Source organism: Psittacula echo (genome assembly GCF_963264785.1).
Source record: "Psittacula echo genome assembly, chromosome: Z".
NCBI lineage: Eukaryota > Metazoa > Chordata > Aves > Psittaciformes > Psittacidae > Psittacula > Psittacula echo.
The window spans coordinates 68869503-68887278 of NC_137742.1; the positions used below are offsets into that span (position 1 = coordinate 68869503).

General features: G+C 39.9%; 1 protein-coding gene across 2 annotated transcripts in view; it reads left to right on the plus strand.

Moving 5' to 3' along the window:
- The window catches only part of MCC (MCC regulator of WNT signaling pathway), a gene marked incomplete at its 5' end in the record, with an annotated part of 213747 nt that overhangs the window by 176909 nt on the left and 19062 nt on the right, over positions 1-17776 (plus strand). For both annotated transcript variants that reach the window (XM_080637635.1, XM_080637636.1), the window contains 5 exons: positions 303-451; positions 2480-2620; positions 3807-3907; positions 6373-6556; positions 14988-15222. In XM_080637635.1, coding sequence (XP_080493761.1) covers positions 303-451; positions 2480-2620; positions 3807-3907; positions 6373-6556; positions 14988-15222 — 810 coding nt within the window. The remainder of the gene's footprint in view (positions 1-302; positions 452-2479; positions 2621-3806; positions 3908-6372; positions 6557-14987; positions 15223-17776) is intronic.

Sequence of the window (17776 nt, forward strand, 5' to 3'; positions counted from 1 at the left end):
CTGAAGAACTTAGCTCTTGCCTTTTGCTAAGTTTTCCAGAAAATAAATAACTTGCATATTAGGCTTTTTAGTACATGATGAAACAGTGGGCTTCACCCTTTGGTTAGTAGAATTTTAAATCAAAATAGCTTCTTGAAGTGGAAACTTTTAAATATTTTATTAAATGTAAAATTCATGATAAAAACTGAATAATGAATGCCTTGAAGTGAGTGCATGGAAGCAAATACAGCTCTCAGTGCAGACTACTGTTAGAGGAATCGGTTGTTACCTACTCACTATGATGTATTAATTGCCATGTGCAGGTGTCTAGTACTGTGGCTGAACATTTGGCACATTCCCTCCAAGACTGCTCAAATATCCAGGAAATCTTCCAGACTCTTTATTCACATGGATCTGCTATCTCTGAGAGTAAAATCCGAGAGTTTGAAGTGGAGACAGAAAGATTAAATAGGTAAGGTGAAAAGTTATACAGGCTCAAATGTGTTGTCTGCTATTAGCTTTGTTAAAAAAACAAAACCAAAACCAACAAACAAACAAACTGGTTTTTTATCCTTAGCTCAGTCCCAGCTCAACTATGGCATCTGCAGTGGAATGTAGTTCAGATACTATAGAATGTAATTGATGAAGATTGAATCATATACTAAGGATTCTTTCTATTAGTATAACAGTTTGGTCATGCATTATTAGATCAGCATGACACCTTCAGCTGTAAAAATTTGCACTGTAGTGTCCTTCTTTATGGCTGACCAATTAGAGATGGCATCTTTTTTCGTAACCACATCACTGCGAAAAATAAAGATTCCCATAACTTATTCTCCATCATTCTGGAATTAGTTTGCTTCATTTTGTCCTGAAGAAACAGAATTACAGCATTAACTTTATCAATGAATGTACTGATGTATGATGGTGTGGCATATATACCAGTAAATAGACTTCTGTCTGCAGAAGAAAAAATTGCATGTTTCTGATTGCAGTTAAAATACTGCACTAAATTCTGTCAAAATCCATGTTTCATGTCCTTTTTTGGCAGATAAAAACTGTGGATGAGGAATGTGAGAATCATGTCTCAGCATGTTTCCTGTCAAGTTCTCTCTTCCCCACAGCTATCTCAAATTCAGTCTAATCAGTACAGTCTTTTATTTGTAGCTCACGTTTTTGTAGTGCTGCAAAATCTAAACCCTTTTTTCTTTTTTTTTTTTATCTAATTTTTTTTTGTGCAATGCACCATTATGCTTTCACAATGTATCCATACAGGAGGTGTCAAAAAAGATACAGTATGTGAAGCTTCTGAGACTCTTCATTAGGCACTGTAGTGATAGGAAAAGGAGTTACAGGTTAAAACTTAAACAGAGGAAGTTCAGGTTAGATATAAGGAAGAAGTTCTTTACTGTGAGGGTGGTGAGGCACTGGAATGGGTTGCCCAAAGAAGTGGTAAATGCTCCATCCCTGGCAGTGTTCAAGGCCAGGTTGGACAGAGCCTTGGGTGAAATGGTTTAGTGCGAGATGTTCCTGCCCATGGCAGGGGAGTTGGAACTGGATGATCTTAAGGGCCTTTCCAACCCAAACCATTCTATAATTCTATGATTCTAGCAGCTAGGAAAGTCAGGGCTTTATTCTGATCACTGAATAAATGATATACTAGCTCTTTTTGTGTTTGTTAAGAAGTCAATGATTTTAGAATTCTGGATGTCACTTTCTTCATTAGGTACCTGTCCAGATTTTGAAATCATTTGCCTGTCTGTTTTCAGTATATGTCCAACTTTAACTATTAGGCATAGTACATTGATATATAGTGCAGTTGTTAGCAGTGAGAATAAACAGTAATACTGATACTCTGAAGCCTCATTTTCAGGTTCAGAGTTAACCTCAGTGAGAAGAATATTGCAATTAATTTCTGATATGAGTTTCTGTTTGACTGTTGCCAGAACTTTCGGAGATTTCATTGCCTTCTTGTATTTTGGAAGTTACCTCTCTAATCACAACCAGACTTCAAGCGAAATGGTTATTCAGGATGTTTCAAAGAAAGGGGGAATTTATGCAGCTGCATGATCCCTACACACACGCGCACATTGCACTAATGAATACGCCATTTAAAACAAGAACCAAATGTGGCAGCAGGAAGTGAGGAACGGAGGAAGAAAAATTAAGCAAAATTTTATTATGAAACTGGCGTATGCTGTCTTGTGGCTACAAAATAAGGGCACAAGCTTTCTGCTTGCTGCTATTGTACAGGGTTATAATTACATTTTATGGGGAGGGGAGGGGAGGGGAGGAGAGGAGAAGAGGCTGTCCTAGGAGAAATCAACTATCCTGTTGGTTCTTGATACGGAGCACAGAACTTACAGATTTTGGCATCTTCATTAAAAACCTTGCATAGACCAGATGGTATTTGTTGTTTTAAATTATGATTGTTCTCAAGTTTTCAAGAGAGTGTCTGCAAGCTAAATTTGAAGGTTACTAATTACTTCCTTTTCCACAGCCGCATTGAGCACCTGAAATCCCAGAACGACTTGTTGACAATAACACTGGAAGAGTGCAAGAGCAATGCTGAAAGGATGAGCATGCTTGTTGGGAAGTACGAGTCAAATGCCACAGCCCTCAGGCTTGCATTGCAGTACAGGTGTGTACCTACGCAGAGGGTGTTTCAGAGAGAAAAAGAGGGAGTAATGGGACTTGATAGAAGTCTTTGAGAGTGAAATGGTTGGTGTGCCGTAATAACACTGTTTAGGTTTGTTTCCTATTTGAAGAAATGCCCTCTTGGTTAAACTCCATGAAAAACTACCGAACTGAAATGACTGATACAAGTATATTTCAGCCTTGGTTTACCAGCTGTAGTCTACTCAATCTAACAGACATGTACAGATTTATCTTTTTATTTTTAAATACTGAATTAACATTTGAATTAGGGATTGTGTGTAGGTTCAAACTGTTTCTGCTTCATCCAGTTGTAAGGTACTTATTTTCTGTATTATGCTGACACCTTTCACAAGAAAGTGGATCAAGGAGTATTAGTGTAGTCCACATAATTCAGAGTGACTTTATATTACATCAGTTGGAGTTGTGGATGAATTGGTTGGTATTTGTTTATGAGTATCTGAATTTGCTCTAAACTGTATGTGAAAGATGGTGTCATTTAACTCCTCTAACTGCAACTAATTTAGAACAGGCAGTTCTGGTCTTAAGACAAATTTGGGGCCTTTTAAAGAATGTACTCGGTTACTATCAGCCTTGAGCAAATTACAAGGAAATGTAAATTGCAAATAGACGTATTAATGTATGTATTTTCAAAAGCATTGAAATGCAACAGGAATGAGTGACTCACAACTGTATTGAGAAGCTGTTGTGTTGTAAGGAAGAAAATCTTACAGCTAGGACAGAGCAAGAAGTATTTTCTTGTCTTTTCTTCTTAGCATACTTTGCATAGTATAGTTACATTAGCAGAGTTTAGAATACTCTATTTTCTAGAGTAAGAAGGCCGGAACAAAGTTTCTAAAAGGGATTGTGTCAACTACCGTTCGTATTGCTGACTGTTCAAAGCATGCTTCCGGAGCTTACTTCACATCAGGTCATGCTCTTCCTTTTCCAACTTGTTACATTACTGGAGGCCAATCTGGGACCATCAGAAGGAAAGACAGAATGTTGAATATTTGTGATAGAAGCTGTGCATGTTATGTCATTTAATATTCCTGCTGCTAGACAAGTATGGGGAATCATGCAGCTCATCACCTACCTCTGTTGCAGGTGTTCTGCCCCTCTAAATCGTATATATGTTTTGTGAGATTTCTGTGGTTTATTTTCCCTTTCAGTGAACAGTGCATAGAAGCATATGAGCTGCTGTTGGCATTGGCAGAAAGTGAGCAGAGTCTCATTCTTGGACAGTTCAGAGCTGCAGGTGTTGGCTCTGTTGGTAAGATGTCAATGAATCACTTTTTTTTTTCTTTTTCGTGTCAGTTACCATTTGACTTTAACACACCAAAATTTGAATTGAACACACCAAAAAAACTAGGGAAAAAGGAGACTGGAGTTGAGTCATAAAGTTCACCAGCAGTGTAAATTCACCTACGTATGTTATCACAAAGGGATGTCTATTCTGGCAAAGGTCATTCACCTGCAGGCATGCAACTGAACAGAGTGGAATTATTAAACAATACTCATGAGCATATGTGTCTTAGGGCCATTGCAGCTGAGTTAACTGCAAGGACAGACACTGTTTGAACCAGAAACATTTACCTCCTAGAAGCTGCATATATTCTATGAAAAAAACTGGGATAAGACAATATAAAGGCAGCATTGAGTAGTGTCCAAAAAAATGGCTCTAGTTTTTCAGTCTACATTTTGCCTTTTCTCTGAAATTTTAAAACACTCTATCCAATATTTTACTGTGTTTTCAGGCGTTTTAGCCTATAAGTTCAGGATTTCTTCTTACTATGTGGGTAGTTAATCTTGTGGCTAGGTGATGGTGGGTTTTGGTATACTGCTTACAAAGTAATGGAATGAGCCACTATTGCAGGTATAGCTGCTGGCTATGGTTTTCAAATAGAGGTGTTTACACAATGAATGTTAATCTGGGTTTTATAGCCCCATTCGTTTTAACAATAGAAGGTAGCAATAGTAATCTTCAAGTAGAAAGAGGGGAAAAACTTCAGAGAAAGGAAAATAGCTCTTCATGCTATGCTGAGGTGTAGTAATTGCCTGGCTGAGACAGTTATTACAGCACTAGCTTCTCAGAAATCACTGAAGTATAAACAGAAAGCTTTTAGAGACAAAGTGACTGTCTGGCTTGACATGGTCAATCTCTTGTTTCAGATGACTAGATGCGCTCAGCCACAGTTGCTGTGCTGCTAACCATGTCCCTTATTTTGTATCTCTGCCAGTGTTAGAAGCAGGCCCTTATGTAAATGTCTTGGCCTATGCAGTGTGTGCCATGCAGTAAACATTAGAGTGGATGTCTGACATTTTCGTCCACCTTTTTTGCAGACTTTGGTCATTCCTTTCCACAGTGTACTAGGGAGCTTTCCCCGCTGGCAGAGATAAGTGCCAGCGAAAGTGAATTTAGTCTTGAATTTTCTATTCACAGAGGTGACAGAAAGAAATCTTAGAAGAGAGAAATACTTGAGGTTTGACTATCATTTCATGTCACATGCATTTTATGAAAGAAGGTGTCATTTAATTTTTATCAGATGTCTGTCTACAGCTCCTAAGTTATGGTGTTACGAGTTACAGCCCTGTAGTAGATATAGTGACCATTTCCTATTACATGACGCAACTTGGAGGAAGTTGTTTGGTTTATATACCTTTACTTAACCATGAAATCTGGTTAAAATGCCTAGATAGCAGATTTTCTTGTTTGAAGATCAGCCAAGTTTTATCAACATCTGTGAGTGGAAAATTCATAGGAGTTGCTTCTGCATCACTTAGAGCTAAGCATATGCAGCAGCTCTTAACAGAAAATTCTCCTTTCGTTTTTTTCATGTTATTTTCTAGTGCATCGCACTTCAATTAGCAAGTATGAAGTTTGGGTAATTGGTCTTTGACTCGAAGAAGGATAAAATTAAAATGTGACATAGAGCAAACCAGAGGTGGGAGGGTTTATTAATACTTTCTGACATCTTTGAATTGAATTTGGTAAACTATGAATAAATTGTAGATCTGTTCAGAATTTCAGTGTAGCCACTAATGTGTCTTACTTTAATGACTCTGCGGGAGTTAAGATTGTAAGTAAATATGGTGACAGTGGTGGTTTATGTCCTGCCTCTGCTAAAGAGATGGCTTATCAGCTGCACAATCCTGTATAACCACTAGAAATTATTAGCAAATTAAGAAACACCAGTTCTAGTTTTCACTGAGTTTAGTATTCATGATGGAAAACTCTGAAAAGCTGCTTCTAAGCTGTAATGAAATTCCTCAGCTGGAAAAGCAACCTATAAGAAGGTTCTGGCAAACCATTAGGCTTGAGTGTGGTTGTGAGAAAAAGCACTGGAAATGACTGCACTGTCAAACAGCACTGGACTGATTGGAGTAAAAGTTGTAGTTAAGGCTAAATGTTTTTACAGTGGATTATTTTGAGAATCCTAACCTAATCCTAATGCACACCCTTACAAACAGAAAAATTAGCTAACATAAAACATTATTTAAGACATGTACCCAGAGCAGCAAGTGCCTGGAGCTTGTGTCTGGGAGGGAGATGCATTGTTCAAGCATCAGTTACCACTGATGCTCACACAGAAGTAAAATTGTTTTGACATCACAGATTGGTAATTTATTGTCATCTTCTTGGTATAAACTGAGAGCACGTAGAAGCATCTCTGCTCTTGCCTTAATTTCTATCACCCTCCTGAAAGCTCTGAAACAGATTGTTTGCTTGAAAACTAGGGGACCAGGCAGGTGACGAAAGCATCACTCAAATGCTTAAGAGAGCTCATGACTGCCGGAAGACAGCTGAGAATGCAGCAAAAGCCTTGCTGATGAAACTAGATGGGAGCTGCGGGGGAGCCTATGCAATCACCAGCTGTAGCGTACAGCCCTGGGAAAGCCTGTCATCCAACAGCCACACAAGGTAACTGCAACTCATCTGCTCTCCTAACCCCCAAGTCTGCTGAACTACCTCCTTCTCCTCGGTCCACTGGCTTCTTTGTTTTGATTTGTAAGTCACCATATGTCAGTGGTCTGATTGGCTTTAGACTTTGAGCAACTCCAGCCAAGAAGAGTTCTGTGTAAATCTGTTGCAAAAGAGTGATTCTGAACTTTCATATTCCTCATAAAGGGCAAATCCATTATATTTGTTCTACTTCAGTGACTTTCTTGCTGTTTTATTGGAATTCAAGTCATGTACTTCTTATTCATATCTGTTATATGCAGACAGCACAGACATACTGAGAACCAGAGATCAGAAATATGCTTTCATGAGCATTTTGGAGTACTCAAGAATTTTTTGTAAATGTTGCAAATCCAGTCATTGTGTTTTAAACCATTTCCCCTCCCTTCTCATTCCACTTTGCCGCTGTTCCAAGTTCCCCATTCTGTTCTTTCACATGTGGAGCGGCAAATGAACTTCATCACAGACAGAGTGGATTCTTCCAGGAAAGGATAGATATTGCATTTTTTCTGAAGACCTGTAAAATAATGACACTTAAATGAGCTATTGTTGCAGAAATGTTCCAGTTCAAATGCATCTGCTAGTAGTTTCATTTTGAGTCATTGCCTGCCTGCGGTATAATTGTGCTCTGTCAGTGAATATGTATGCTTGTGCTTGTGTATGGATATTGTTTTGGCAAGCATCCTGGATAAAAATAGATGATAATTTTTCTTTTTAAAAGATATTTTGGTTCCACGGATTCACTCTAAAATTGAATTTTAATTCAATTTTTGAGCCAGTATTTTATTCAAATGCTGTCATTTTTGACACTTTAGAAGTTTATTTTAATACCATTCGCTTTCCTCTTGCTGATGCCTTCTCCAAAGGGTGCTATCTCCTGACGTATGACTAGCATGGAAAAGCTGAAAAGTGAGTAAAAAGATAACCTGAGGGAACAGGGTAAATATTCTAAGAATTTTACGATGCATTTTCAGTGCAAGAAAGCTATATTTTTACGTAGAAATTAATGTGTCAGCATCTGCACTTAGTAACATGTTGGTCACTCAAAAGTACAAAGCTGTTTCTAATACTTGACTTGCCTTGCCTCAGTTTGCATTCACTTACACCGTTATCTACACCTGCATGCGAACAGGTTGTGACCACAAAAAGCAATACCTCTACCTAGGCTGAGCTAGTTGTCCATGCTATTACTTGAAAGGGTCCTTTTCTTTGTTTATAACTACACCTCGGTGATTTTCTTCCTTGTGAGATATCTGGTATGTAGTCAAAGCATCTTTTTTTATTGAAGTTTAGCTAGTTTCCGGTATTGATGGGGGAAAATGGAGGGAGGAAGTGATTCCTCTTTTATTGTCTATTCTCTTAGCCTTTCACTGAAAGTGTTTGTAAGAATATAGTCTTTACAGTCCTTGCATTGTTGAACACAGTTTTGGTTTTTAGAGGGGAAGGATAAGGAATGGATGTGTATGTGTTTGAGGAAGAAAATCATCCCTCATGCTCATCGTTTACCTTGACCATTTTGTGTTCAGCTGGCACTGTGTGTACATGTGCATGTAACATGTTCACAGTATCACAGTATCACAGTATGTTAGAGATTGGAAGGGACCTCAAAAGATCATCTAGTCCAATCCCCCTGCCAGAGCAGAAACACCTAGATAAGGTTACACAGGAATGTGTCCAGGCGGGTTTTGAATGTCTCCAGAGAAGGAGACTCCACAACCCCCCTGGGCAGCCTGTTCCAATGTTCTGTCACCCTCACTGAGAAGAAGTTTCTTCTCAAGTTTAAGTGGAACCTCTTGTGTTCCAGTTTATACCCATTACCCCTTGTCCTATCATTGTTTGCCACTGAGAAGAGCCTGGCTCCATCCTCATGACACTCCCCCTTTATATATTTATATACACTAATAAGGTCACCCCTCAGTCTCCTCTTCTCCAAACTATAGAGACCCAGCTCCCTCAGCCTTTCCTCATAAGGGAGATGCTCCACTCCCTTAATCATCTTAGTTGCCCTGCGCTGGACTCTCTCCAGCAGGTCCCTGTCCTTCTTGAACTGAGGGGCCCAGAACTGGACACAATATTCCAGATGCAGTCTCACCAGGGCAGAGTAGAGGGGAAGGAGGACCTCTCTAGACCTACTGACCACCCCCCTTCTAATACACCCCAGGATGCCATTGGCCTTCTTGGCCACAAGGGCACAGTGTTGGCTCATGGTCATCCTGCCATCCACTAGGACCCCCAGGTCCCTCTCCCCTACACTACTCTCTAACAGGTCGTTCCCCAACCTATATTGGAACCTGGGGTTGTTCCTGCCCAGATGCAGGACTCTACACTTTCCCTTGTTATATTTCATCAAGTTTCTCCCTGCCCAACTCTCCAGCCTGTCCAGGTCTCGCTGGATGGCAGCACAGCCTTCTGGCGTGTCAGCCACTCCTCCCAGCTTAGTGTCATCAGCAAACTTGCTGACAGTACACTCAATTCCCTCATCTAAATCATTGATGAATATATTAAATAATACTGGTCCCAGTACTGACCCTTGAGGCACTCCACTAGATACAGGCCTCCAACTAGACTCCGCCCCATAGACTACAACTCTCTGGCTTCTGTCCTTCAGCCAGTTCGCAGTCCATCTCACTACCTGATCATCCAGGCCACACTTCCTCAATTTAGCTATGAGGATGCTGTGGGAGACTGTGTCAAATGCTTTGCTGAAGTCAAGGTAGACCACATCCACCGCTCTGCCATCATCCATCCACAATGTTATTTCCTCATAAAAGGCTATGAGGTTGGTCAAGCATGACTTCCCCTTGGTAAAGCCATGTTGACTGCCCCTCATAACCCTCTTATCCTTGACATGCCTTAAGATGGCATCAAGGATAAGGTGTTCCATCACTTTCCCAGGGATGGAGGTGAGGCTGACCGGTCTATAGTTACCCGGGTCCTCCTTCTTGCCCTTTTTGAAGACTGGAGTGACGTTTGCTTTCCTCCAGTCCTCAGGCACCTCTCCCGTTTCCCAAGACTTGGTAAAGATGATGGAGAGTGGTCTAGCAATGACTTCCGCCAGTTCCCTCAGCACCCGCGGGTGCATCCCATCTGGACCCATGGATTTATGGATGTCCAGATTGCTCAACTGGTCCCTAACCCATTCCTCATCGACTAAGGCAAACCGCCCCAGTGACCTGACTTCATCTGAGGTCTCAGGAGTACAGGGCTCTTCAGGACTGCCTCCGGCAGAGTAGACTGAGACAAAGAAGGCATTCAATAACTCTGCCATCTCAGTATCTTCTGTCACCAGGGCACCCATCCCATTCACCAGTGGGCCTACCTTGCCTCTGGTGTTAGTTTTATCAGCTATGTATTTGAAAAAGCTCTTTCTGTTGTCCTTGACCCCTCTGGCCAGATTTAATTCTAAGGAGGCCTTAGCCATCCTAGCTAACTAGACTGAAGTTTCAACAGAATATGATTAAAATAACATTGGATTTCAAATTTCATCAGTGTAAACTGTGTCATGAAATGTAAAAATGCAAATGTAAATTCTTCTGTGTGCAAGATTTTAGATAAAAGTCATTCTCGTTGTAGGACTTTTTTTTTTTTTTTTTTTCTGATGGAGAGCAGGATACTATAGTGAATAAGGTAACTACTATTACCTGCTGTGATATATGTAGAACATCAGAGAGCAAAGTACTCAGTCACCCAAAAGGCACAGAGTAAGTCAGGAACTTGTCATTTGGGCAACCCGATCTGATCGTCATTTAGACATTGTCATCCCTCTCCACTCCCCCCACAACCAGTATAATTTGTCTAGACATACATGTCAGTGAAAATATTTTTTTAATTTTAGCTTCTCCAAGAAATACAACTCTTCCGTTCTGTTGTGTTAAGTGATAATGTGGTGTTTTCATATTTCTCCTTCCTGTGGACCCCGTCTAACAACAGAGGCATACCCTCTTCAGTTTAGAGATACATGACACTGTGACAGCCCATAGATGGAAAATCTATGTTGATTTAAAAGGCACACACTTTATTTATACCAGTAAATGTTATATCTCTGGTTTAAAAAATTGATGATTTTGCCTATAATTCCCCTCTCCATATCATTCTGGATTCCTTTTCTCTCTCCAGGACCCTACTCCTGTTTTTTGTCATTATTCTGCCTATGTTGTCAGTTCTGTCAAACCATTCATGTGTGTTCTGTTGCCACTAGGCTCCCTGCTGCTCTGACACACATCCCCTTGCTGCAGACCTATAGCTCTCTTTGATTCTTTGATGTTGATAATTTCCATTTCCATTCACGTTGCATTACAATAGCAATCCAAGCACAAATAGGAAAGCAGACTACAGATTCTAGCTATTTAATGGTTGGACTTGATGATCTTAAAAGTTTTTTCCAATATAGTTGATTCTGTGGTTCTATTCCTGCAGGCTTAATGTCTATAAAACTGGCGAGTAGAACAAGCCTTCATCACTAGTGAGCGCTGTGTGAACCTCCATTTGGGGACCACTACATTGAAATGAAAAAATTTTTAAATTACGTGGTTCAAACATACTCTGAATCTGCAAAACTGATCTTTTGCCATGGCTGTTCCAGTGTTGCATGCTTTTAGTTGCCTGTATGTATTGCTACCTTTTCCCTTTGAAACTAACTGAGCAAAGAGGTGGTGGCATGATGAAAACTCTTCTTGGCTGAGACTTGTGACACATGAGTAATTCTGCTTGCTGTTTAGAATCCTGTAGAATTGGAACTGATAATGCAATTGTTGACCCATTTTTAGCTTTGGCATTTCAGATAAGATTCTGAATGTCAAATTGCTGAATGTATTACTGAGAATAAATACTTGGTGAGCTGCTAGTTACAAGGGGTTAGAAATGTAAAAGGGAGCAACTCAAATGTAAATTACTGAAATGCAATGAAAGAGCATCACAGAGGTTGTTACTGCTGAAGTGGATAAAAATAATAGCAAGCATCTCAGATTATTTAGCTGGCAGCACCACAATGTTACCAATTCATTTTTTGAAAATAGAATAGGCCTACAGTGTAGTTGGGAGTCATTTTAATGGGCAGAAGTTAACAAACACTGCCAACAAGGTTTGACTGTACCTTAAAAAGAAGGAAACAGAAAGATTCTGGTGGTAATACCAGTTGAAAACGGTGGATTTTATTCCCTGCAGTGCTACTAAGCCCAACCTTACATCTAGATTCATGAGGGAAAAGATCTGGTCTCTTACATGCAAAGGGAATTCTTTTCAGTATTACACAGTGTCACAGAATATCAGAACTCAGCCAAATGTAAGACTCTATCTCTCATCAGAATTACCTCAGATTTCAGAGAAGTAGCTGACAGACAACATTATCTTGGCTGAAGTTTGCAAATAAGTTATTTTAAGATACCTGTTGTGATATTTCTGTGTTACTTAGCACTTCATTGCTGGATCTAATTATTCTCAGAAGGAAGCAGAGTAGTTTCACCAAAGGTTCTAACTTTAGCCAAATATACTGTTGTTTGTCTTTTGGCTGGTTGGCGTATTTTTCAGTTTCTCGGGAAGTTACTATCTTTTGGCTTTGTGCTCTTTCATGTCTCAAGCCACAGCATTCACCTAGAAGATGGTGGCCTGTACATGCTCTCTATCAAACGCATTACGGTTGCATGCAGACAGTCAAGCAAGTTTTGTGGATTTTGTTCTGACAGCATTATAGTTCTGTCAACTTTTGTATTGTCTGCGCAATTGCTGAATTGCAGATTTATTTATTGATTTGATTTTTAACAGATGAACTGAAGCTTATGGAATTTTATGGACAGAATTTTGTAATGTACAGAAGTTACACATAGGCACTGTTGGAAGCATCACTTATATCCATCTGCTGAGTTTCATATACGCACATGTGCATGTGATCACGCACACGCATGCCAGCAAATAAAACTGCACATTATGCTATATTGATCTACATATTTTCCACAGGCTGTATATGCAAATTGACATCATCCAGGCATGGCATCATTGTAAAAGACTGGAGGGAGGAAGCAAGTGGGAAGAACATTTCTCTTGCTTGTTATGAATACAACATCAGTGAGAATGAGCAGATTGATGTTGTGTTCCTTCCAGGTGTGATGAAATGATGATCATTTCTCTGTCCTTACCTATATATTTCAGACATGAGAAACTGCACATCTTTTGCAAGAGTTTCATGTGGTTTTTGGATGGATGCATTATACTATATATGCATTCTCTCAGTCTGTTTTCCTTTGTCCTGATTGCTGTTAAGAAGAGAGAACAATTATGTGAAACTCAAGTTCTTATGCTCACCAGCTGTGAGCCTTAGATAGCGCAGCAACGGACTAGGATTATGGAGAGGTGTATGGTGAGGCTTTTGAGGGACACACTCTGGCAGAGCTGTTCTGTGGGAGTTCAGTGAGTTTCCATCCCTCATCACTCAGCCTTATTTTTATAACAGTTCAAAGTGGGCTTTGTACCCCAGCTTTCTGCACCCCATACTGCTTCCAGTCTTCTGGGTAAAATCTTGATGCTACATGAGATGAGCTCTTTCGTGTCCCAAGATTTGAAGCCTGTGTAGGTTTTAAAAGTTGTTCTTCCTCCAACAGCAGCTGGTTTATATTTAATCCAGAAAAAACCGTGCAATTGCTTTGGGTGCTGAGGAAACTTGCAACATGACTTTGGTACAGGATTAAGTATTTCTAACATTGTTATCCATATGATTTTTATATCACTGTCTACTTCAGAAAGATAGCTTTAGACTCAGTAAATCTTGCTTTACTATTTCAAGATTCTCTAATGAAAAGCTAAATATGCCAACCCAAACCATTCTGTGAACACAGATTTGTTTCAGTTTGGAAGGGGTTTTATGTAGTGTAGGTACTGGGTGTTTTTAGCTTCACTGCAGATAGTAATGGCAGAAGACAAAAGCAAAGACCAGTTTACGCTTGCGGTAAATTTGGCACCTATTTACCCCTAAGAAGAGGAAGGAAAAAATGGGAAATTGATAGATAAAACTGTAGTAAAGAACTGTAATGCAATATTTCATTAGAGGGAAGGATTTTGAAATGTGTTTGTAGACCTGCCAATTCTCCATCTCCTCCAAGGCTGTGCTTGGAATTTGTGGGAAGATTGGCAATTAGAGGCACTTAAAAATCAATTCAGCTTTAGCTGCAGTAGAACCAAAAGAAAAGAGTAAAATCAAGCCTGTCTTGATAGGTTTTCCCTTTTTCACATGCATAATATATTTAAGGATTCATCCTGATTCCTACACCATGTAGCAGGTAGGGCTTTTTTCTTCTTACAAAAACGTTTAACAGCAGTGCAATTTGACATGAAAAATTATTTTTTCCCCTGCTGATAACTGAGATTATCTAACATTCCAGACAAGCAGTTAATGGATGATTTATCCCTCACCTGGCAGCTGCTTACAGGACCTCAGGAGACAGCAGGCAGCTTTGAGTGAGGTTATGGAAACAACATGGCATTTTATTTTCCTTTTACTGTTGTTGCAATTATATTCAGCGCTGGAATGCTATGACAGTATCAGTCTTGGCCTCCTGCAGGACTAGCATGTGTGTAAGTGGCTAGGCAGCATTGAGCCACCCTTTCTCTAAGGCATTAGTTCTCCCTTTGAGCGATCTCTGTGTAAAGGTTTGTGGGTCAGACTAATGGGCAGTCATTTGTTTGTAGGTAGGAGAAGTTCTGCAAAATCTGATGATGACTTTTTATTAAAAATTTTACTAACTTAGGAGTTATAAGCCCTCCAGCCCTGAAACAATGTCAGTGAACTGAAGAATACATCTTAATATGAATTGAAAGAATGTCAGTGTACTCGTGACAGTTACCAGTGTAATTCTGCTCTGGTTGATTCCTGCAAGCGTCCATTAAAAATGTCTAAGCTGATAATGTATATTGCTATCAGCAAAGATCAATGAAGTCTGGCCTGCTTCTTTCTTTTTTAGCAGATGCTTCTTCCTGAAGAAGATGAAGACTTAGTGTCTGAGCAGCACAGAAGCTTGCTGTGCTAGGGTACTGCTAAGAAATCTTCAGTAGCTATTTATTTTCTTTTTTTTTTATTAAAAACATGGTTTCAGAAGACATGATTCCAGAAAAAGTACTTCAATTATGTGTCACTAAATTCTCGGCTTTGCAGGGAAATTGTCACATGATTAAATTTTCTCATGCAGCTTAGAGAATTAATTCATTTTCTGAATTTGTCATATCCCTCTGCATCTTCTGAGCATTGCAACATCCAGTTCGTGCTGTGTGTGTTCTTTCTCTGAACTTTTAAGTAAGACTCATATGTGTTGATGAACTACTGGGGACTGGGGGAAGGGGGTAAGTTGATGTAAAAATACAGATTTTGTTCCAAACTTTCTTAAAATACTGTTCTTTCTCTTTCCAGTACTACCAGCTCAACTGCAAGCAGTTGTGATATGGAATTTACAAAAGAGGATGAGCAACGACTGAAGGATTACATACAGCAATTGAAAAATGACAGAGCAGCAGTGAAACTGACAATGCTGGAGCTGGAAAGCATCCACATTGATCCCCTTAGTTATGACGTTAAACCTCGAGGAGACAGCCAGAGGCTAGACCTGGAAAATGCGGTCTTGATGCAGGAACTTATGGCAATGAAGGTATTTTATTTATATCCAGCTGGCTCACTGCACTGCTGACAATGCCCCTACAAAACTGCTACAAAACACTCTCAGTCACACATGTGGGATGCTTTGATAGTGATCACTGGGTAGTAAAGGGTAGCTTCTGTAAAGCAAATAAGCAGGGCTGAACACGCAGTAGTCAGAAAGTGAGAATCAGTGGGTTAATACTGACAAAGTACGTGTGTTTTGAATTAGGTGAGGACTTCATCCATGGCTCTGAACTTGGAATGGTCTGCTTGACAAATGGTGCTCTCCCTGAGAGATGTGGCAGCTGAGTTGCTTGAGGGTAACCAAAAGCATGATACAGAACTTCCCAAGAAACAGTTCCTTACAAGCTTGCAAATGTGTATCTTGAATAGTTGTGAACTGAAGCAGAACAAATTTACCTCCTTTTGATGTTGTCGTGAGAGGATGATCTGTCAGAAGCTATCATCCCTAATGCTCTCCAGTGGTTGATCACAAGTCCAGAGCTGTTCTAGGCACTGTGTTGCAATCTGTAGCTTAGTTCAGAGCCTGAGCAAAGAGTATGGTGTGTAGTGATTTGCAGTAACACAGGCGTCCTGGGTTTAGCAGTAGCAGTCATTTTTTCTCCTTCTTAGTAGCTGGTGCAGCACTGTATTTTTGACTTTTCAGCCTGAGAACAGAGCTGATAACGCTGATGTTTGATCTGACCAAGGACTTTGTGAGTCTCATGCTCTGCCAGGGAGGAGGGAAAGCCGGGAGGAAGCAGGGACAGGACACCTGACCCAGACTAGCCAAAGAGATATTCCATACCACAGCACATCATGCCTGGGATGTAACTGGGAGTTACCCAGAAGGGCTGGTTCACTGCTGGGTGGGGTGAGTTACCGGTCGGCAGGTTCTAAGATGTTTCCTTGTTATTTCCTTTATCATTATTATTACTGGTGGTAGCAGTAGTGGTTTTGTGTTATACTTTAGTTACTGGACTGTTCTTATCTCAACCCATGGAAGTTACATTCTTTTGATTCTCTTTCCCATCCCTCCGGGAGGAGGGGGGAGAAAAAGGGGAGAGTGAGGGAGTGGACTACGTGGCTAACTTGGCGACAGGGTTTAAACCACGACAACAGGTTTTTGGAGAAAACACTGGTCCTTCAGGCCTGGTTTATACATAGAATTCTAAAGAGGTTATCAAGAAAAACTGACCTTTGTTGACCAGGTATAGAACTCATGTAATTTTAAATTTGGCTTCTGTATTGAGTGAGGTGAACTAAAACACGGGAGCATATCAAAGGCAAGCAAGCATTATACAAGCACATGACTGCATTTAGAAATTGTGTGGGTTTTGTTCAGTTTAAATAAGTTTAATTTCTGCATATTGACAAGTCCTGTTTTAGTCAGCTAATGGCAGATATATGTTAAGTGATGGTATCACGTGTAACAGCAAATCCCAATAGTTTTATAAGCTCCTAAAGCTATAGGTTTTCGTTCTGATGTGCTGCTGCTGGCTAAGTCTAGAAATGATAATTTTGTTCTTAGTGGTACTGTTTTTTCCATGATGACAAATACAATTTTGCAATAATGCATTCAGTATTTGCAGTTCAAAGAAAAAAGATTGCCTGCTACCAGTCAGAAGATTTAAAGTTATTTTAGTTGTTAGAATATATTGTGGCCAACAGCAGTATATTCCCCACAGTTAAAGCATTCAAGGTGTACTGGAAAATTTTTATAGATAATTATATGTATATTCAGATATCACACTTACATCTCCTCTTTTGCATCCAGATCTTCTGTGAAATCTCTTGTACACCATTCTATCTTTAAATTGATAGATAAAGGCAAACTGCAGGGCTGTCGTTTGCTATTAGTGCTTTGGCATTCCCTGACCTGGCAGGACACCAATGATTGCATATCATAGTTTCTGCTACAGTTTTGAGCGCTGGTAATGCTCTTGTTCACTAAATGATCCTGTAACTTGTTTTTTACACTCATAACTTTTGACTGGACCTAGCACATTGGGTTTTTGCTGCAGGAATTGTCCCTAGAAGAAAAAGAAATCTTCCTTCTTGATTGGTTTGTGTACAGTGCTAATCCACACATTTTACGCAGGTGGCTGAAGTCACCTTAAGTCCTTTCTGGTTCAGAAAAACTGGTAGCATTGTTATTTATTATAATTTGTTGCACTTTGCTGGAATTCACAACTTCAGGAAGTTCCTGAATTTCTGAAAGGGACATAGTGAAAACTCAGGTTTGTCAAAACTTGCAGTCGATCTGTTGGTAAGTGCTCTCCTGCTATGGAAATAGGAAATTTGTGCCCTTCTTCTATGCATAAAGCATTAGAAAAGGCACAGCAACACTCTACTTGCTTTGGTCCCAAGAGGATGTGCTACCTATTAGCATTTATGGTTGTTGCTTAGGTCTGCATTACACCTTGCTCATGTTCAACAAGCTATAACATAGCTGAACCTAAGGGTAGAACTCATGGATATCTTGGCTTTCTGAGTGTCTTGGCTTTTCATCAACCAGCAAGGATGGTACAGCTTGATTAAGCTACTCAAGGATTTTCTGCATT